The 22,513-nt window shown below is 38.6% G+C and overlaps 2 protein-coding genes across 2 annotated transcripts; one reads left to right on the top strand and one right to left on the bottom strand.

Moving 5' to 3' along the window:
• Positions 1-18,379: 18,379 nt before the first annotated feature.
• LOC118484762 lies at positions 18,380-20,659 on the bottom strand. The gene is made up of 3 exons (XM_035980737.1): positions 19,803-20,659; positions 18,704-19,438; positions 18,380-18,596 (listed from the first exon to the last, which is right to left on the bottom strand). Exons 1-3 carry the CDS (start codon positions 20,657-20,659, stop codon positions 18,380-18,382), a joined length of 1,809 nt encoding a protein of 602 aa, XP_035836630.1.
• Positions 20,660-22,116: 1,457 nt separating this feature from the next.
• Positions 22,117-22,476, top strand: LOC118484763. Its single transcript, XM_035980740.1, has one exon. The coding sequence runs from the start codon at positions 22,117-22,119 to the stop codon at positions 22,474-22,476; it is 360 nt and encodes a 119-aa protein (XP_035836633.1).
• Positions 22,477-22,513: the final 37 nt, after the last annotated feature.

Below are 22,513 nucleotides of genomic sequence, written 5' to 3' on the forward strand. Positions count from 1 at the left end.
TATAAGATAAATTATTTTAAAGATATTTTAACATTTATTCATTGTGTATAAAATCCCAAAAAAGAATTTATACATCACAGAAAAATTAAATTAAAATTAAAATTAAAAAGCGATTACAAAGAGTATCAAGTAATAATAGTGTGTCACAAGCATTTCGCGGAAACCGGGTTCGTGACTTTGACTGAAGACCGGGTCGAAGTCAAACACAGGAAACCGAGTAAGCCGACGCCAGGATAGAGCGCAGCCGGCAGCAACTATGATACATGTACCTAATTTTGGATGTTTTTTATGTTTTGTGGGGTTGTGTTGGTCAACTACTTTGTTCACATTATTTTTTTTTTTTTTTTTTTGAAAAGTGAACTTCATTAACCGCAAAAACTACCTCAAACTGAGGCAGCCAAAGACAACACTACAGAATTACACATTTACAAACTTACACCAATCACCCCAAGACGTATCTACATTTTTATTCCTAGTCTTATACCACAAGAAACCTAACTTCTTAACTTCACCAATAATGAACTCAAGTTTAGCCTCTTTATTCTTGAACCTCGCTTCGTTTCTCGATCTCCAAATGGACCAACATCCAATTCTAATGAGACCCTTTAAAACCTCTTTTTTCTTCCCGTCCAAACCCGCATGATTGTGGACCTCAATTAGATCCCTAAAGGAGAACACTACCAAAGGCCGGCACTTACACCAATTGCCGATCCACGACCAAAGCATTGAAGCAAAGAAACAGGACGTGAACAGGTGTTCGACGTTCTCATCTCCATCACCACATAACCTGCAAATCGGACTCCCAACATCGATGTTTCGTTTGATTAAAGCATCAACCGTGGCAATCCTATACATATCCGCTCTCCAAATGAAAAAGTTGCATTTTGTGGGAATCCACTTGCAACGTTCCGGCACGTAATTATCCGTAGTGATCCTGCTTTTATCGAGTAGACTCCTCACCGACTTAACTGAAAAAACTTCCTGTTCCCCGTCTTCAGAACCGACCCAGAACCATTTATCGCTATTTTGATTTAAACTCACCTGTAACAACATTGTACACAGCTCAGCGAGTTCATTTACTTCAGTTTCAGACCCAACCGGGCGCTTCCAGCTCCAATTAAAATGGTTACCGGCATCCCAATTACCGACACGGCTTATGACCTTGCAGTCTTTGACATCCTCGAGCCTGAAGAGGTTAGGGAATTGCTCCTTCAGCGGCCTGTTCCCGATCCAATTGTCCAGCCAAAAGGCTGTGTTACATCCATTACCCACTGATGCTTTGAACCTCAATTTTAATGCGGAGCCGTTGATGATCGGTTTATTGATAACCTGCACTATGTTAAACCAAACCCCACCAAGAGACCTTTTAAACGGAATAGACTCACCATAGATTCTATTTCTATGTAATGCCTCGATAGTTCTACACCACAGCTTGTTCCTGTTAGATAAAAACCTCCAACCCCACTTGGAAAGAAGGGCTATATTGACGTTAATAAGCTTGCTCAGCCCTATACCACCGTTAATTACAGGAAGCGTTACTCTTTCCCAAGCCACCCAGTTTAACTTTTTTAAGGATCCGTCTCCACCCCAAAGAAAGTTCCTCATTTTGGCTTCTAAATCCTTGATCACTTTGACAGGCGCTTTATACAAGGAGAAGTAATAATTAGGCAAGCATTCTAAAACCGACTTGATGAGGGTAATTTTCCCTCCAAACGACAAAAGACTCGCCTTCCACTTAGCTAATCTCGAATCGAACACATCATACACAGGTTTCCAGTTTGCAATCCTGTTCATATTGGCTCCAACCGCGAGACCAAGGTATTTGAAAGGAAAAGATCCAGCTTGACAACCCACAATACCGGCCATGTTCGAAACCGCAACCGAATTAACACCAATAGCATACAAATTCGATTTGTTAATGTTAATCTTAAGGCCCGAGCATATATAAAAAACCCGAAGGATGCGAACCACATTAATAATATTCTCAGACGACCATTCCCCGAGGATAATGGCATCATCTGCATACAACAAGTGGGAAACACACGGGCCATTTGGGACTTGAAAACCCGAAAAAATATTTAAGATACCAGCCTTATCAATCAAACAGGAAAGAACCTCCATAACCATAAGAAAGAGAAAGGGAGAAATAGGATCTCCCTGTCGAAGACCTTTATGGCATTGAAATTCGAAAGTAGGCGACCCGTTGACAAGAACCGACGACCTCGCCGACTCCAGAATTCCTTTTATCCAGGAGCACCACCTACCCGGGAACCCCATTTGACCCATCGTATCAATTAAAAAGTTCCAATTTACGTTATCATAAGCTTTCTCAAAATCGATCTTCAAGAAGAAAGCTTTCTTTTTATTCTTTTTGCCCCAGTTAGTAATCTCGTTGATTAAAAGAGGACCATCAAGAATATAATTACCTTTAATAAACGCCGATTGAGATTCCGATATAACAGACCCGATTACCTTTCTGAGCCGGTTAGCTAAGACCTTGGAAACAACCTTGCTGATGACGCCAATAAGATTTATAGGACGGTAACTGTTCAGGTCCGAAGCATCCTTGGTTTTAGGGACAAGAGTTATGAAAGAGCTGCCACATCCAATGTTGATCGAGCCGTTCACATAAAATTCATCCATAATATCTTTAAAATCCTTTTCAAACAGCTCCCAAAAACTCTTCACAAATTTCATATTGAAGCCATCCGGCCCGGGCGCTTTATCGTCTCCACACTCATTGACCGCATCTTTAATTTCAGACAAAGAAAAGGAAGCAGTGAGCAAGTTCTTCTCCTCCTGGTTCAGCTTCTTCAAGTTGTCACACACCAGATTAGGCCTGAGACGGAATTCTTCTTTAAAGCGGTCTCTAAAGAACTTCATAACTTCACTTTTAATTCTATTCGGTTTTGTAACCCAGCTGCCATTAAGGTTCAGACCCGGAATCTGATTGGAGGCCCGTCTCAAATTAACATGAGAGTGGAAAAATTTGGTGTTTTCATCCCCGTCAAGCGCCCACCTCGTTCTCGATTTTTGTTTCATGTCCTCACACTTATTAGAATCGAACTCCAACAGCACTTTTTTGTTTTCCACATACTCCCATTCCTCAACTTCACTTAGATCACGCTCCTCCATAATTTTTTCAAGAACCTCTAACTCTTCTTCCGCCTTGAAGACTGATTCACCTTCTTTTTTCGAGATTTCTAACCTCCAATCCTTGAGAGCACTCCTAACCGCGTTGAGTTTTTTCATCAACTTCAAATCGGCACTACCACCTACCTCCTGAACAGCCGCGGCCTTCTCAACCGTCTCCTTAAAACCACTTTTCCCCATCCATGAATTATAAATTCTAAACGGCTTGGCTCCATAATTCTTTTTATTAATCGTGAGCAACAACGGGCAATGGTCAGAATGAGAGAATGGTAAACCCCTCAGGCACGCTTCCGGCCACTGATTAAAGAAGTTAGGACAAACCAGAAATCTATCAATCTTGCTAAGTTTCCTGCCATTATCCCTAACACACGTGAACTTCCTTCCTTTTAGCTCGTATTCCAACAGATCACCGTCGTAAATAAACTCATTAAAATTCCTGGCGCAAGCCGATTTAAAGCTCGAGTTTTTGCGTTCATCCTGACACCGCACAGCATTAAAGTCACCAACAATAACCCACATCCCTTCAACTCCGATCATAGCCTCTCTAATCTTATTCCATAGAGCCAACTTGTCCGCGGTTCTTTGAGGAGCATAAACGTTGACTATGTTGAGCTTCTCCTGAGACCCTTTAATTTTTCCACTCACCAAAAGGAAGTTTCTTTCCTTCACAGAGCTACTGACTTCAAAAAGCCCTTTGTCCCATAAACATAAGAGACCCCCTGAGAGACCCGACGCCTCTACACTTTCCACACCAAAATCGATATTTCCCCAAATTTTTGCCAAATTAATTCTACCCAGATCTGTAGACTTCGTTTCTTGAATCATTAAAAAATCAACCTTATTTTTCAGCTTCAGATCCTTAATCCACATTTCTTTGACAGACCCCCCAATTCCTCTCGCATTTAGAGAGAGAAAATTCATTTACGAACCACATTGATACCTTCGTTAGCCAAAGCCTTGTTCACCATCACGCTATGATCAATAAGATTCACCCCCACCATGTTCCCGATACGAATCGTCTCCTCAAATTCGTCTGGAATAACCTCTTCGTTATGCTTTCTGACCTGAGTGTCATCTACCAGAGTCTCCCCCGGCGAGTCACTACCTTCGTCTTCGTTAGAAAGGGCTCCCACATTTAGGTCAAAGATAGAATTCAATTCCTGCGGCCTATCGATCTGAATATTTGCCTGGTTATTGATAACCCCACTGATGGGCTGGGCTGGGAGAATAAAAGGTTCAAAAGGGCTTTCCAACTCTACTCTTGATCTCTTACAGGGCCTTTTATTACTAATTGGGCTAGGAGGTTTAGGAACTTGTTTATGTTTGTCTTTAAATAAATTAAATGGCTTTTTCTTTTGCACGTGTGACTGATCCTTGGGCCCCTCATTTGCACCGAAAACTCCTTGGGAACATAACATACCTTTAACATTACCAGCCCCCTCATCATTTACGGCGGAATTAAAGCCTTCTCTCACCTCATCACGCGTGCATGGCTTCTTACCTTCTAAATCATGACTTTTCGATTCCCCGGTACCGACCACTGGATTCTGAGTTCCAACCTTATCTCCGACCACCGTCGTCGGTCGAAAATCTTCCACCAAGCACCCCGGCATCCAGTCGTTTTGTTCTTCTGAAATCCACACCTTGTACCTCCTGCCTTTCCAACTAAGAAAAGCGGTGTCCTTAATTCGATCCCCATGTTCCACCAATACTCCAACACGATTTACCGACAGATCTCTGATATCTGGGGACAAATTAGATATATGAATCACCTTCCCATAAGCTTCGGCCAAGTCATTGAACACCTTGTTTTCAGCTAAATGAACCGGCACCCCATCAATTTTGATCCAAGCAATTCTCTCATACGGAAGAGACTGTCCTTCCCACATATCTAAAAACGAGAACCAATCATTCCAAATGTTATGGTTGTTCAAGAACTCCACAGCCTCATAGTCTTCCGGAAAGACAATTAAAACATGTAAACCGCCTAGGTAATAAACCTTAGCATTTGGAAACCCAACCGAACTTAACAGAACGTTCAAATCCGATAACGACTTGATGTTCCTAGTTCTCCCAACCACCGACTTCTCCTGGAAAGCAAAGAAGGCACTTGTCTCCTTGTGAACCTTAAGAACTCTTTCTGGTTTTTTAGACATCTGTTCATCGGTCTCAGAAATATGAGAACTATTAGGCGCCAACATATCCCTATACGACACACCTTCCATACGGAATTTACCTTTGTCTCCCTTCCCCACATTGGGGTTCATATTACCGCCTGGTCGATCAAAGTTCTCATGTTTCTTCTCGTGCCTCTTCTCGTTAACCTCCCTGAGACTTGCATTTTCATTAGCAAATCTTGCCACATTTACCTTGAGTTTGCATCCACCCAACTTAGAGCCGTCGAGAGCCGATTCAAGTTGTTTCACGTCTTTTACGTTCTTGAAACTCAAAAAACCAAATCTGTTTCCTTTCTTGTCTGCCTTCCTAGCAATATACATCCCGGTAATCTCTCCCAAACCTCTGAAGAAGTCCGCCACATCCCAAGGTCTGCACCCCGGTGGAAGATTGGATAAGTAGAACTTAGTGATTCTACCACCACTGAAACCTGCTCCTTTATTGTTAACGTTCGAATTCCTCCGCCGATCTGGGACATTATTCCATCCACCGTCTCCACCGTTCTCCCCCATAGCTTAAAGAAACTGAGGAACCCTAAGAGGCGAATGGATTAGGCAGAAACAGATTAGTTTGAAAGGAAAGATCAAAACTTGCAACAGATGCAGGTCGAATAATCCTCGCAATCTAACCGGATTAAGCTTTCATCGTCGAGCACTCTTCGCGGAAGCCACAGCCTACGGGAGAGAAAAAGATTTTTACTTTGTTCACATTATATGTTGGGACTTCACTAACATGCAAGTGGGCTAGAGTGCCAACTAGCCAGATGTGTATTTAGTTTTATTTTTTTAGTAAATTGCCAAAATTATCAATTAAGCTTTGAGCTTTTCTCAGCTTCATTCAAAATAACTTTTTTGTATTATATTGTTATTTACTTTAAGATTTTTTTTGTCATTTTTATTTAAACGTCTAACTTTTTTTTTTTCAAAATCATCTCTGAGATTTTTTGTCATTTTCATCCAAATTTCTAATTTGCCTTTATTTTTTAGTTAAATGTCATTTTAGTCCCTGTGGTTTGGGTCATTTTGCCAGTTTAGTCCAAAGGTTTCAATTTTAACCTGTGGGTCCAAAAAGGTTTCACAGTTGCCATTTTAGTCCACTGAGTTAACTTCATCCATTTTTTCTGTTAACGAGAAGACCAATTCGGTCATTTTATATGGCTGAATTGCCCTTTTAATTAACAGAGTTACATACAAAATGATCGAATTGGCCTTCTCGTTAGCAGAAAAAATGGATGAAGTTAACCAAGTGGACTAAAATGGCAACTGTGAAACCTTTTTGGACCCACAGGTTAAAAATAAAACCTTTGGACTAAACTGGCAAAATGGCCCAAACCACAGGGACTAAAATGATATTTAACTCTTTATTTTTTATGTCAGACACTTGGATGAAAAAGTTAGACGTTTGGATAAAAATGACAAAAAAATTCAAAAATTAGACGTTTGGATAAAAATGACAAAAAATCCAAAAGTAAATGACAATATGGTAAAAAAAAGTTTTTTTTTAATGAAACTGACAAAAATGACTAAATCTTAGAAACGATTTTAACAATTTACTCTTTATTTTTCTAGTAAATAGTGTGTACTTTATTTTCGGTGTTGACTTTTTTTTTCTCTTCATATAGCTAAAAGTTGCTTAAATTATGTGTAAAGTAAAAGTTACTTGGTCGACTTGTTGAAAACAATTAAAATAAAATGATATAGGTTTTTATAGTTATATATAATACAATGATTATGTATAAACTTTAGGGTAAGATAAATGTAAGTTTACTGGTCAATGTTCAAGTCCTTTTCTTTTCTTTTTTATTGTTTCATTTGTTTGTTTATAACGAGTTTTGTTTATTAAGCTTTATAAAAGTTTAGGAAATCATAATAACATTCATAGAATGGTGTATAAAATTGTTTGTAATTAGGGAGAAAACCATGCTTATTTGTGATAATTAAGTTGGAAATTTCAATGCATGTGTTTTGAATCTTTGAGAGTGTTTAGTTTTTTTTTTTTTTTTTTTTTACATATTACATAAATATTGATTTTCAACACAGCCGTCATCACCACCCAGAACCAGAGTCATGACACGAAAGAAAAGTAAGGGGGAACAATGGTGGAATCAAAAGGAGACGTCTTTCTATGTCACAAACTTAACTGAAGGGAGCTCTAATTCAACACTGTGGAGGGTGTTCAAAAGTTTCGGAGTAATTTCTGATGCATACGTGGCCAAGAAAAGAGATTCAAGGGGGGAATATTTTTGGGTTCGTAAGATTCAAAGGTGTCCAAGATGCTAGGAGGATGGCAGATGAAATGAAAATGGTGGAAGTTGAGAACAGGAAGTTGCACGTTTATGTGGCAAGGTTCGAAAAAAACCAACATACTAACGAAATTCCGAAGGGGAAGGAGGCTATGCATGAAAATAATCGTTGACAAGAACAACCGGAACGCCGCCATGTGTTCCAAGAGCAAACTGGTAATGGTGAGATGGGAACAAGATATGTCCATCGAACTCTATCGTACGCGGCTGTGACCAAAAATGCGGGATATGGATCCACCTCGACAAGGTCTGTGGAGTTCGAAGGGGATGTCGCGCTATATCCGAAACACTGTAGGGGGAGGGCGGTTTTGGGGGAAGCAATCGATGTGGAATCACTGTGCAAAATTCGTCTTCTGTTAGATGAAGGGAGCCTTCAAGATGCAGCCTTTTCCTATGTTGGGGGATTGAGAGTTCTGATTATCTTAAAAGATCAGGCTCAATTGGATGATTTTCTGGCCGAAAGATCAATTATGTGGTCAAAATTCCTTAAATCGGCTGAGGCTTGGAGGGGTCAAAACATTCCGTTTGATCAAATCGCTGGATTAAAAATGGTTGGAGTGTCGTTTATGTGAAGGGATAAACCCGTTTTTGAAAAAATTGGGGAGTTATTCAGAAAAGTTATTTGGCCGGCATCAATTTCATGGGAAAAGATGGACAATTCTGCTGGTACCTGTTATGTTCTCACGACTAGAGGTTTCAGAATAGAAGAGGAGATTCGTTTAAACTGGAAAGACGCTTCCTTTCCGGTATGGGTTACTGAAGAATCAAACTCATGGGTGCCAAATTTCTTGGGCGAGGTGGAATCTTCACAATCTTCGGCATCCGAAAACGAGGAGGAGGATTCCGAAGACGAGATGGAGGAAGGTGAAATCCACCAGAAATTGTCGGAACTGGAAAAACCAATGGCCCCGGAGTTGGTGGAAGAGGAAACAACTCCGATAGTCGATAAGCCGCCAAATGCTTTGGGTGGTGAAAAGTCGACAGAAGGATTGCATGGGGGAAGTGAAACGGTTAACGTAAACGTGAAGCATGGGAATTCTTCCCAATGCATTAATGATGTCCATTGGTTTACGGCTTCACACTCATTACAGAGAACTAGGGTCTGGAAGCCTACGTCACCTGTGGGCAGGGCATCAAATGAAAGAATCAGGAAAAGGCCCAGAACATATGAGGCCCAGGAGAATGAGGATAATGGTCCAAATATGAATAACTCATCTGGGCCTGAGTGAGTGTTTAGGCCTGTTTTTGACCTGAATAATCCTATTAACCAGGAGTCTTCAGGTATCAACGATACAGAGAACAATTTAGCATCTAATACGAACTCGCAAGAGGTGATTCAAGATACTCCGATAAAAAATCAATCGGAGGGCGTGCGACTTCAGGATGAAGAGGAATAAGAGGTTCAGGCTACTATTATGGTAGGGGCGGTTACTAGGGTTGACTTAGTCGGTAGGGAAGATCAAGTGAAGGGTGGTATTGATGGTGAAGCTGGACCCTGTGACACCTGTGCCTCCACGACCATCAAACAAATACCAAATCAATGAAATATTGTGTTTCATACTTGGGATTTGTAAAAATATGTGTATCGTTTGCACATATCAATTCTTGTTCGATTTCGGGCTTTAAATTGCTTTCTGGAAGGTTATACACGATCTGATGCGTAAATATAATCAGTTTAATGCAACAAACACTCCGGAACAGTGACATAGGCTTAACATACCTTAAATAACCTTTACATAACTTAGAAATAAGTTTTGGATGGTTTGGTATGCCGAAATCAAGTGTATTCGCTTACAGGGACTAATTTCGACAAACTGTGAAAGTATGCCGATTTGTGCTGTAACGAACATTCCGGAACATGACCATAAGTTAAGCATACCCTAAATATCCATTACATAGCTTAGAAATAGGCTTTGAGGGGTTCGATGTGCTAAAATAAACTTTTTGGTCATTCAGGGACTAAAAGCGTCAAAAAGTGCATAAGTTTGCATTTTCGCGCATATCTTACGTTCTGATTACATCCGGACATCCAAAACTTTATGTAATCATTAAAATATTTTATTTTAGTGATTGGCATGATAAAATTCCATTCGTCGCGTAATTTGGATCGTTTTTCGCATTCGTTTGTGTTTCGTCGTAATTAACCGAACAAAGCAACCGTACGACCAAACGAACCGACATACGAGATATTTTTGAGCATGTTTCATGTTCCCTATACTTTAACTTCATTTTAGAGCCTTGAAATGGGATTAACGGGGCTTAAACGTGTCAAAAATGCATCAAAAACCATGTTTTGCACATTCAGGGACCAAAATTGACATTCTGCCATAGTTATCTTAGGAAGGGACCAAAAGGAAAAATCTAAATTCAAGCTTGTTCCATCTGTTCCCCTCATTTGCACATGGTTTTAATGAAACTAGGGGCTCCCATGGTTTCACAAAACCATGGGCACATGTGTACGGATGAGATCGAAGCTCGTTTTTCAAGAAACGATCCTAACGGTTCTTGTTTTCCTATAAATACCCAACCCCATTTGCTTCAAAACCCACACCTTGATCTGATTGCTCTCTAAGTTGAAGTGCTTACACTTCGTACCTGAGAATAATCGGGTCAAACTTCCGTTCTTGGACCTTTTGTAAGTATTCTTTCGTTCTTTTACGCGTTTTTAGCGTGAAAGTCAAACTTTGTTTGACTTTCTGCATTGACCAGTTTATGGTCAACACGAAGTTCGTTTGAACTTTATAACGTGAGCGTAATCACGATGGTTATTGTCCCTAGTGACTATACCTACTGATTACCACGTTATCTAGGCTTAGTGACGATTCGTAGTTTCGACCAAAATGCGTATTCTTGCGTATTTTGTAACCAAACTACTTTTGGGTATCAAGACCCTTTGTCTTGATATCAAACTTCTTTTCAAACCTCGTTAAACATGTTTTTAACATGTTTAACTCGTCACTTTTAGATTTGTGCTTATGTAGGGTCGTAAGGTAAGCGATCTAAACAATCGCTTATACTTTCGAACCCGACCCGTTTTGTCGATCCTTAGGTTCCGACCAAACAAATTAGGTGACCATAGTTGTATAGGGAATAACCTTTGAGGTTATACCTTATGGTCACTTCGTTTAAGTAGTTGTATGATAGGTAGTTTATATGCCTTAGGTAAATGACCAAAACACCCTTTTTTACGCATAAATTCATTTTAAGCATATGTAACCTAAATTTTGACATCTAAACTGATTAGGCAACATTATTAGACATATTAAGGCACATAATACTTGTCATAGGGCTAGTTAGGCGGTCCGAACGCGTTTTACGCGAACGGCGCGTTAAAGTAGCGTAAGCTACCTAAACGAGTCGTAATGGGTCGTAAGCACTTAGGATAGGTTTCCTTTTTGAATGTAGGCTTTGTTAAATCATATTACATGAGTTTCTATACTCATTTGGTTTACGAAACCTCATTCTATCCGATCTCCCGATTTAGGTCCAGTTATTTACATAGTTACCTATATTAGGTGCCGTTTGATTTCCGTGATCCCTCTAGCATTGCTTGGTTGTTGTTCAAGACTTCTAAGCACCCTCAAGTGAGTACATAGACCCCTCTTTTATTGTTTTCCAAACGTTTTGGGGTGAAACACATGTGCCTACCTGTTACTTTCGTGCTTTCTATGTTTTCATATCATATACTTGTTATGTTCATTAGTACACTATTAGTACATGATTTCATTATGTTTTATGCTATATATGTCCATTCAGTGCATACTTAGTACATTAATTTACATTACATTTTTGCTATGTATGTTGACTGAGCATGCGAGCACATTGTTTTACATTACATTTTTATGCTTTGTATGTTAACTTAGCATACTTAGTACATTGTTTTATACATTTTGAACCATTTGAAGCTGATTGATTTATGTGAACCATTTTTAACCTTTGATCTATGTGAACCATTTACTTTTTGAACTGTTTGAACCATTGGGATTAAGGGAAGTGATTAGGTAACGAGGCGGGTGTAATGTATTAAAAGCATGGTGGATACGCCGCTGGTACTTCATATATATAAGTGCTTTTAACACATTATATATCGTTGCGTTATCTGGATCACTTGGGCAAATATTATCAAAACAAAGTTATAATACAAGGTTTTTTTCTATCAATATATATACATACCTTTTGAGTTTTATTTCAATAACGATTTACAATCTGGGTTTAATTAAACAAATATTTTGGAGTTAAGAATCATGGCTACGAGATTTTATGAATTATAATCAACTTGATTTGAGTTGGTTAATTATGTCGCGATGCTATACTTTTCAAAATAAGGTTTTTAAATAAGTATTGCAACATGTAAAACGAGTCATGAATCTGACACTCACATAAAACCTATGTATTCGCCGACATTTTTATGCTGACGTATTTTCACATGTGTTTCAGTTACAATAGTTGGTGATATATGATGATGATATTGGTGTATGCTCACATAGGAATGGGCGAGGCCTTAGTGACATTAAAAGTTGCAAGACTAGATAATTATGTTATGTTTCTTTGTTGTTATGACATTGTAACTCATTTAATTCAATAAAACGAAACTGTTTTTAAATCCATGGTTGTGAAACAATGATTCTTTTACAACACTCCCCGACGTTTCCGCCACGTTTTGTTGTTTTACGTGGTCGGGGTGTGACGGAAAAGTTGGTATCAGAGCCAATGGTTATAGGGAATTAGGTTATTAGTAATGCTTTGACCTAGACTATAACCTTCCTTGGTATGCCGAAATCAAGTTTATTCGCTTACAGGGACTAATTTCGACAAACTGGGAAAGTATGCCGATTTGTACTCTAACGAACATTTCGGAACATGACCATAAGTTAAACATACCCTAAATATCCTTTACATAGCTTAGAAATAGGCTTTGAGGGGTTCGGTGTGCTAAAATAAACTTTTTGGTCATTTAGGGACTAAAAGCGTCAAAAAGTGCATAAGTTTGCATTTTCGCGCATATCTTACGTTCTGAATACATCCGGACATCCAAAACTTTATTTAATCATTAAAATATTTTATTTTAGTGATTGGCATGATAAAATTCCATTCGTCGTGTAATTTGGATCGTTTTTCGCATTCGTTCGTGTTTCGTCGTAATTAACTGAACAACGCAACCGTACGACCAAACGAACTGACATCCGAGATATTTTTGAGAATGTTTCATGTTCCCTATACTTTAACTTCATTTAGTGCCTTGAAATGGGATTAACGGGGCTTAAACGTGTCAAAAATGCATCAAAAACCATGTTTTGCACATTCAGGGACCAAAATTGACATTCTGCCATAGTTATCTTAGGAAGGGACCAAAATGAAAAATCTAAATTCCAGCTTGTTCCACCTGTTCCCCTCATTTGCACATGGTTTTAATGAAACTAGGGGCTCCCATGGTTTCACGAAACCATGGGCACATGTGTGCGGATGAGATCGAAGCTCGTTTTTCAAGAAACGATCCTAACGGTTCTTGTTTTCCTATAAATACCCAACCCCATTTGCTTCAAAACCCACACCTTGGTCTGATTGCTCTCTAAGTTGAAGTGCTTACACTTCATACCTGAGAATAATCGGGTCAAACTTCCGTTCTTGGACCTTTTGTAAGTGTTCTTTCGTTCTTTTACGCGTTTTTAGCGTGAAAGTCAAACTTTGTTTGACTTTCTGCATTGACCAATTTATGGTCAACACGAAGTTCATTTGAACTTCATAACGTGAGCGCAATCACGATGGTTATAGTCCCTAGTGACTATACCTACTGATTACCACGTTATCTAGGCTTAGTGACGATTCGTAGTTTCGACCAAAATGAGTATTCTTGCGTATTTTGTAACCAAACTACTTTTGGGTATCAAGACCCTTTGTCTTGATATCAAACTTGTTTTCAAACCTCGTTAAACATGTTTTTAACATGTTTAACTCGTCACTTTTAGATTTGTGCTTATGTAGGGTCGTAAGGTAAGCGATCTAAACAATCGCTTATAGTTTCTAACTCGACCCGTTTTTCCATCATTATGATCCGACCAAACACATTAGGTGACCATAGTTGTATAGGGAATAACCTTCCGAGGTTATACCTTATGGTCACTTCGTTTATGTAGTTGTATGATAGGTAGTTTATATGCCTTAGGTAAATGACCAAAATACCCTTTTTACGCATAAATTTATTTTAAGCATATGTAACATAAATTTTGACATCTAAACTGATTAGGCAACATTATTAGACATATTAAGGCATATAATACTTGTCATAGGGCTAGTTAGGCGGTCCGAACGCGTTTTACGCGAACGGCGCGTTAAAGTAGCGTAAGCTACCTAAACGAGTCGTAATGGGTCGTAAGCACTTTGGATAGGTTCCTTTATGAATGTAGGCTTTGTTAAATCATATTACATGAGTTTCTATACTCATTTGGTTTACGAAACCTCACTCTATCCGATCTCCCGATTTAGGTCCGGTTATTTACATAGTTACCTATATTAGGTGCCATTTGATTTCCGTGATCCCTCTAGCTTTGCTTGGTTGTTGTTCAAGACTTCCAAGCACCCTTAAGTGAGTACATAGACCCCTCTTTTACTGTTTTTCAAACGTTTTGGGGTGAAACACATGTGCCTACTTGTTACTTTCGTGCTTTCCATGTTTTCATATCATATACTTGCTATGTTCATTAGTACACTATTAGTACATGATTTCATTATGTTTTCTGCTATATATGTCCATTCAGTCATACTTAGTACATTAATTTACATTACATTTCTGCTATGTATGTTGACTAAGCATGCTAGCACATTGTTTTACATTACATTTTTATGCTTTGTATGTTAACTTAGCATACTTAGTACATTGTTTTATACATTTTGAACCATTTGAAGCTGATTGATTTATGTGAACCATTTGTAACCTTTGATCTATGTGAACCATTTACTTTTTGAACTGTTTGAACCATTGGGATTAAGGGAAGTGATTAGGTAACGGGGCGGATGTAATGTATTAAAAGCATGGTGGATATGCCGCTAGTACTTCCTATATATAAGTGCTTTTAACACATTATATATCGTTGCGTTATCTGGATCACTTGGGCAAATGTTATCAAAACAAAGTTATAATACAAGGTTTTTTTTTCTATCAATATATATACATACCTTTTGAGTTTTATTTGAAAAACGATTTACAATCTGGGTTTAATTAAACAAATATTTTGGAGTTAAGAATCATGGCTACGAGATTTTATAAATTATAATCAACTTGATTTGAGTTGGTTAATTATGTCGCGATGCTATACTTTTCAAAATAACGTTTTTAAATAAGTATTGCAACATGTCAAACGAGCCATGAATCTGACACTCACATAAAACCTATGTACTCGCCGACATTTTTATGCTGACGTATTTTCACATGTGTTTCAGGTACAATAGTTGGTGATATATGATGATGATATTGGTGTATGCTCACATAGGAATGGACGAGGCCTTAGTGACATTAAAAGTTGCAAGACTAGATAATTATGTTATGTTTCTTTGTTGTTATGACATTGTAACTCATTTAATTCAATAAAACGAAACTGTTTTTATATCCATTGTCGTGAAACAATGATTCTGTTACAACACCCCCCGACGTTTCCACCACGTTTTGTTGTTTTACGTGTTCGGGGTGTGACAGACCCCATGTGGATAGATGAATCTTCTCTCAGCGAATCTCAGGGGGGAGGGGTAAGAGAATCCAGGAAAGTTGATTGGATTCGAGGCATCAAGACAAGTCACGGGGTACATTTCATCTCCATTCAGGAAACAAATTTGGGGTTAGCATCAAAGTTCCAGTTCAATCAATTCTGGGGTAGGTCTGCTTTCGAATTTGATTTAGTAGAGGCAGTGGGGAGGTCTGGGGGTTTGCTTTGCTTCTGGAACCCAACCATTTTCTCGAAAGCTGGGGTTATAAAAAATAGGTTTTTTAGTTATCAGTGGGTTTATTAAAGATTCGGGGGAACGTGTAAACTTGGCAAACATTTATGCCCCAAATGATCCCACGGCTCGTCGGCTTCTATGGTCGAACTTGGTTGGGGTGATACAGTCAATACCGGGTTTGTGGGTATTGATGGGGGACTTTAACGATGTTAGAGAACCTTCGGAAAGAGTTAATTCAGAATTCTTTCCGTCGAGTGCGGAACATTTTAATGATTTTATTATGCAGGCGGATTTGGTGGAATATAACATGGGGGGATTTAAGTTTACATATATGTCTGATAAAGGAGACAAGTTAAGTAAACTTGACAGATTCTTGGTTTGTCGGGATTTTATGGAGAGATGGCCGCTAGCAAAGCTGACAGCATTAGCGAAAGAGGCGTCGGATCACAGGCCTTAATTATTGTCCTTAATTGAAGTTGATTTTGGGCAGATACCATTTCGGTTCTTTAATTCATGGCTTGAATTTCCAGGTTTTGTGGAATTTGTTGGGGTCTTGTGCAAATGTTTCATATTTAGTGGTCCAAAAGATTTGGCATTGGCAACAAAGTTGAAATGGCTAAAAGGTCGAATAAAAGACTGGATAAAAGCTGGGGAATCTGAAAGGGCGGGCCAGTATAAAGAAATGAAAGAAAAGGTAGAGACTTTTGAAAGGATAGCTGAGAATAGAAACTTAGACGAGGAGGAGATAGAGAATTGGACAGAATGTAGAAAGTTCATTCAAAGTTGGGACCGGATGCGCCAAAGTGACTTAAAACAAAAGTCAAGATCGAGGTGGGCTTTGGAGGGGACGAAAACACCAGTTTTTTCCATGGGGTAATGAACGAAAACACTAGCAATAATCGAATAAATGGTATTATGGTAGATGGAGTGTGGAATACGGATCCGACGATAATAAAGAATAAGGCGGTGGAGTTTTTTAAAGAGAGATTTAAAGAACAGATTGGTGACCGATCTACACTTGTGTGCCCATCTATTGCTAGGCTCTCGGATGAGGAAGCAAAAAATTTAGTCACTCCTTTCTCACTGTTGGGAATAAAGGAGGCCGTGTGGGAGTGTGATGGAGACAAGGTACCTGGGCCTGATGGATTTAATTTCAGGTTTATGAAGCGGTGCTGGGAGGGATTCCAAGGGGACTTTCTAAAGTTTTTTCAACATTTTTACAATTATGAATCTCTAAATCCAGGGTGTACCGCATCCTTCCTGGCGTTGATTCCTAAGGTGAAAATCCCTACTGGCTTGGTGGATTTTAGGCCAATAAGCTTAATAGGATGCATCAACAAAGTTATCTCGAAAGTCTTGGTGAAAAGGCTTAAAAGGGTGATTGTGAAATTAGTTTCAGATGAGCAGTCGGCGTTTATCTCAGGTAAAAGCACTACAGACGGGCTGATGATACTTAATGAAGTTATCTCATGGATGAAGCGGGCAAAGAAGAAAGGTATGATTTTCAAGGTGGATATCGATAAAGCCTATAACTCACTTAGCTGGGATTTTCTTGGATCAATTCTTGATCAAATGAATTTTCCTTTAAAGTGGAGAAGTTGGATATCGGCTATTCTCAATTCCGGAAGAGCGTCAGTCCTAGTAATTAATGGATCTCCAACGCATGAATTCAATTGCTCTAGAGGGTTGAGACAAGGGGATCCACTGTCTCCTTTTTTGTTCATTCTTGCAATGGAAGCGCTATCATGCATGGTAAAGAAAGTGAGTTCATTTGGTTTATTTCATGGGATTAGGTGCTCACCAAATGGAAGGCCATTGACACATTTCTTATATGCGGATGATGTCGTATTTTTGGGAGATTGGTCAAAAATGAATGCATTAAATATGGTCAGAAATCCTAAGATGCTTTTACCTAGTTTCGGGGCTGAAAATAAATTTGGCGAAGTGTACTATTTTTGGCGTAGGTGTGGGTAGTGACGAGGTTGGAGAAATGGCAAATGTCTTTAGGTGTAAGGCTGGACGTATACCTTTTAAACACCTCGGATTACAAATTGGTGCAAACATAAACCTAGTGAAGTCTTGGAAATCCGTGTTACAAACTTTCCAAAACCGTTTATCGATTTGGAAGACGAAGACATTATCAGTTGGGGAGAAGAGTGACCTTAATAAAGTCGGTACTAAATGCGTTACCCACTTACTATTTTACTCTGTATAAAGCACCAGAAAGTATTATCAATGCACTAGATAGAATAAGGCGGGTGTTTTTCTGGGGAGGGTCGGAAGAAAAAGCGAAGATGAACTGGGTCGCTTGGCAAAAGGTCATCGGTCCTATTGAGGGGGGCGGTGTGGGATTGGGGTCATTGCGAGACGCAAATTTAGCAATGCTTGCTAAATGGTGGTGGAGATTTAAAGTGGAAAGGGACGTGCTATGGAGAAACGTGATTTGGGATATCCATCAATCGTCTAGAATGTGGAACTTCATTCCTGCAAAACTCACATACACGGGGCCTTGGAAACTGATTTATAAAATAAATGATTCTTTATCTAGGAGGGGTATTAACCTTAAAGACTGTATGACAGGTGTAATCGGGAGTGGGAAATCCATCAGGGTCGTCTCCGAAAATCCCAAAATTTTTTTTGGCCCTGTTCGAGATAAAAAATTTGGGCCCTATTCGCAAATCTTCATATAACATAAACTCATCAATCATTCAATTATATAATTAAAAATTCATAATACTACGATAATTGTTATGAAATAGAGAAAACAAATTAACAAAAATAGTATAGCAAAAATGATCAAAGTATCGAACTTACTTGCTAAGCAAACAGTGTGGTTCTCCTAGCGTTTTTTGAAGCAAAGCTCTCGATCAACTCCTTGTAATCCATAGTATCTAATATTTCACTTTCAATAGATATTGTTGCCAACCCGTTTAGCCTTTCTTGTGACATTGTAGAACGTAAATAGGTCTTCAACAACTTCAACTTTGAGAAACTTCTTTCCGCTGATGCAACGGTTACCGGAATGTCAACAACACTTTATATGCATTTATAGCATAAGGATAAGTAGTACTGCGTTGGAAGATATAGTCTAAAACGTCAAAAGGGTTGTCAATGTGTCTCGGTAAAAATGTAGTAATCAACTTCAACTCCGTATACAATTCTTTAGCATCAATATCCGATTCTCCTTCATACTTCAATGCATCTTTAAGGCGATAACAACACTCCTTAAGCTTGGCTTCATCAAGAGTCTTCAACTTTTTAGGAAACAAAAACCCAAATATTTTTTCGAATTTTTGGTATTGTTCAAATCTTGTTTCAAGTGAAAAAATAGCTTGATCAACAATACTTAAAAAATAATTTACTCTAAAATCCTCCTCGGGTGAAAATGTTACTTCTTCTACACTTGACGATTCATCAAATTGTTTTTTCCTATATATCACACGTTCTTGACGAAATTCCGCATTTACACCTATTTCATTTGCAATTTCTCTAGCTTCATCAAGTGCCTTAGAGAACCCCACTTCTCTATAATTCTTAAAGAATTTAATTAATTTGTCTACTTCATCAATAGCAACATCATGGACAACATCTTTTGCTTGCAACCGTTTGTTCACCATATTCACCTTTGATAATAATTCAAACCAAATTACAATTTGTGCCAAAAATTCAAAATCACCAAGTTCATACTCTTCTAATGATTTAGCTTCACTTATGATTCTAGCATCTCTATCCGTCCCCCTAACTTCTCGCAAAGCCTTTCTTACATCTCCAAGTTGAGTTCTTATAGGCTTAATACTATCTATACGACTTTCCCAACGAGTCGTAGACAATGATTTAAGAGTTAATCCTTTAACATTGTCTTTCAAAATTTGCCACCTATTAATAGAATGGGCAAAGATAGTATATAACCGTTGTATTGTTCCAAAAAAATCCTTAGACTTAGTAATTGTGTTAGCCATGTCACACAATGCTAGATTTCGACTATGACAACCACAAGCACTATAGAAAGCTCTAGGATTTTTTTTTTCTAAAAAATCTAGTTTGAACTCCTTTGTTTTTTCCTCTCATGTTTGCCCCATTATCGTAGCCTTGACCACGCATATCACCAATATCAAGATCTAGCGACTCTAATTCCTTACATGTTACTTCAAAAAGTCCTAAACCCGTGGTATCATCAACAACCAAAAAACCTAAAAAGGATTCCTCAATGGTCACGGAACTAGAGTTAAAATTCACATACCTCACAATTATGGACATTTGCTCTTGGTGACTTGTATCAGGCGTGCAATCGAGGATGATGGAGTAATACTTTGCTTGCTTAACCTTCTTGATGATTTCGGTTCTAACTTTATCCCCTAATAATTGTATCAACTCATTTTGAATATTGTGGCTAAGAAAGTGTACATGGCACTCATCATTCAAAACTCGGCGCACATGTTCTTTCATAATCGGGTCAAACTCTTCCAACATCTCAACCAAACCCAAAAAGTTTCCATTGCCTTTTTGATACAACTTCTCATTTGACCCACGAAACGCTAAGCCATATTTTGCAAGAAACTTCACAAGTGCAACAATCCTTAAGATGACTTGTTTCCAATAATCTTTTTCTTTTCTAAATTGCTCATATGCCGATTTGTCAATTGTTTCATTGCATTTCAACCGTTGGTGCAATTCAAACCATTCATTCATATTCTTGAAATGTTCTAAACCAACTTCATGTTGTTTAAGTCTACCACTGGCATGTATCCAATCGTTATAACCTTCATCATCCAACCCACCTTTCGGATGCCCCGTTCTAAAAACTTTACAACAAAAACAATAGAGTTTGTCAAGTTTTTTCGAATACACTAGCCATTCTCTATCGCACGTCTCCCTATTTGATAGAATTCTGGTGTACATGGTATTAGAAAAATGTCTACCAAATTTATCCACGGGGCCCTTAACAACATCCCTATCTCTTTTTGGACCTTTCATAACCAACTCTTTAATCATGTCATTACTAAGCCCACCCCAATTTCTAGGATCAAAAATATCAATATCCGGAACGGGATTAACATTATCTTCACCTACGTTCATGTTGTCTACATCTACGTTCATATTGTCTTTGCCCACATTAGCTTCTTCATCTACGGTAGCATTAACATTGTCTTCACCCACATTATCATCACCCAAGTTAGAACTAGAACTTTGAGTTTCTTTTGAAAAAACTTGTGTATTCGGTTTTGTTTTACTTCGTCCGCCTTTCTTTTCTCTTCCTCTAGCTTCTTCCTCTTACGTTTTTGATGGCCGGATAGGTGTTTGTATTTAGGAACGGGAGGCATAATTTCTACATAAACAACAGTAAACTAGAAATCATTCAATCATTCATTATTCATAACAGTAAACTAGAAATCATTCAATCATTCATTATTCATAACCGTTTAATCAATCTAATTATCTAAATAAACAACATTAAACATTTAAACTAGAAATCAGACTCGAAACAACAGTTACTGAATTCTAAAATCTGATTATCTGAATCTGAAAGTGAAATCTGTTGAACAGTAACATCATTAACCTGAATGTTATTTCAATGTTCGTTATTCGTTAATCACTTAATCTGAATGTTTTTCAATTTTCGACAAACAAATAAATAATCTGAATGTTATTTCAATTTCGACAAACAATAAATTAACAAACTGGGAACCTGCGGATGTAACATCAATCGACTTATCGACAAACAAAACTCAAAAGATAACAAACATAAAACATTCAAATACCTGAATCGCGATTCGCAGGGCAGGTGCAGCACTGCAGCGGCGTTTGATGACTCTGATCAGAATTCAGAAATCCTGCTGCAGCGTTTGAACTTTGATCGATGACTTTGGTCTTTGAATCTTTGACCAGAAATCCTCGCACAGTCGCACGCGAATTTTGATTTCCCTGCAGGTTTGGGCCTATAATCAGGTTTTGACAAAGTTTGGGGCCTGTAAAAAAATTGGGCTAATATATATAAAGAAAACATAAAAAAATTTGGGCCCTTTAATTATTTGGGCCCTGTTCTCAAGCACACTCTGAACACCCTTATAACCGGCCCTGAAATCCATCCAGTTCTGGGCTGACTGGTGGATCAGATCGGGGCCGCTGAAAGAAAAATTTACAGCCTTGTTTCGGCTGGAAAAAAATAAGTTTTGTTCTGTTTTGGACAAGATAATTAGTGGAGCAAATGGTACTGGTTTTGTGTGGGAGTGGAAAAAAGCGCCAGAAACAGTACTAGAGGCACACGAACTCCTTCAACTAGAGTCTTGTTGCAGTAAGGTTTCTTTGTCCTCAACTGATGATAGGTGGAATTGGGGGCTAGATGGAGTGGAGGGTTTCTCAGTAAAAAGTATCAAAAAAAAAAGGCTACAAGAACAAGAGATAGATGCTGAGGCTGAAGTCTATGGGTGGAATAACTGGGTTCCAAAAAAAGTGGGGATTTTTGGGTGGAGGGCGTGGCTAGATCGGTTGCCAACACTGGTAGCTTTAGAAAAAGAAATATTCGATTGTCTTCGGTTTTATGTCCGTCGTGTGGGATGGCTCGCGAAACTACGGAACACATTTTTGTCTCATGTAAGGTGGCACAAGAAACATGGCAGATCATCACTCAATGGGGAAAGTTTCCAGTCTTTTTTGCTTTCGACACACCGGATTTGTTCATACTGCATAAGCATATGGGGTTTTCAAAAAAGAAAGCAAAGGTGATTCATGCGGTAATTCTCATCACAATGTGGTGCTTATGGAAGGCCCGGAATGAACTGATTTTTAATCAAAAACATACGTCTCTACCGCAAATCATTGAGGAGGTCAAAGGACTTGGTTTCTTGTGGGTGAGATCGAGAGCAAAAGGTTTGACGATTAACCGGGAAAAATGGAGGTCTTTGGATGTGGACTGATATGTTTTGGTATGTGCAGGTCTGTTTTATATCCATT

Source organism: Helianthus annuus, chromosome 2 (assembly GCF_002127325.2).
Source record: "Helianthus annuus cultivar XRQ/B chromosome 2, HanXRQr2.0-SUNRISE, whole genome shotgun sequence".
In the NCBI taxonomy this organism is placed as follows: Eukaryota; Viridiplantae; Streptophyta; class Magnoliopsida; order Asterales; family Asteraceae; genus Helianthus; species Helianthus annuus.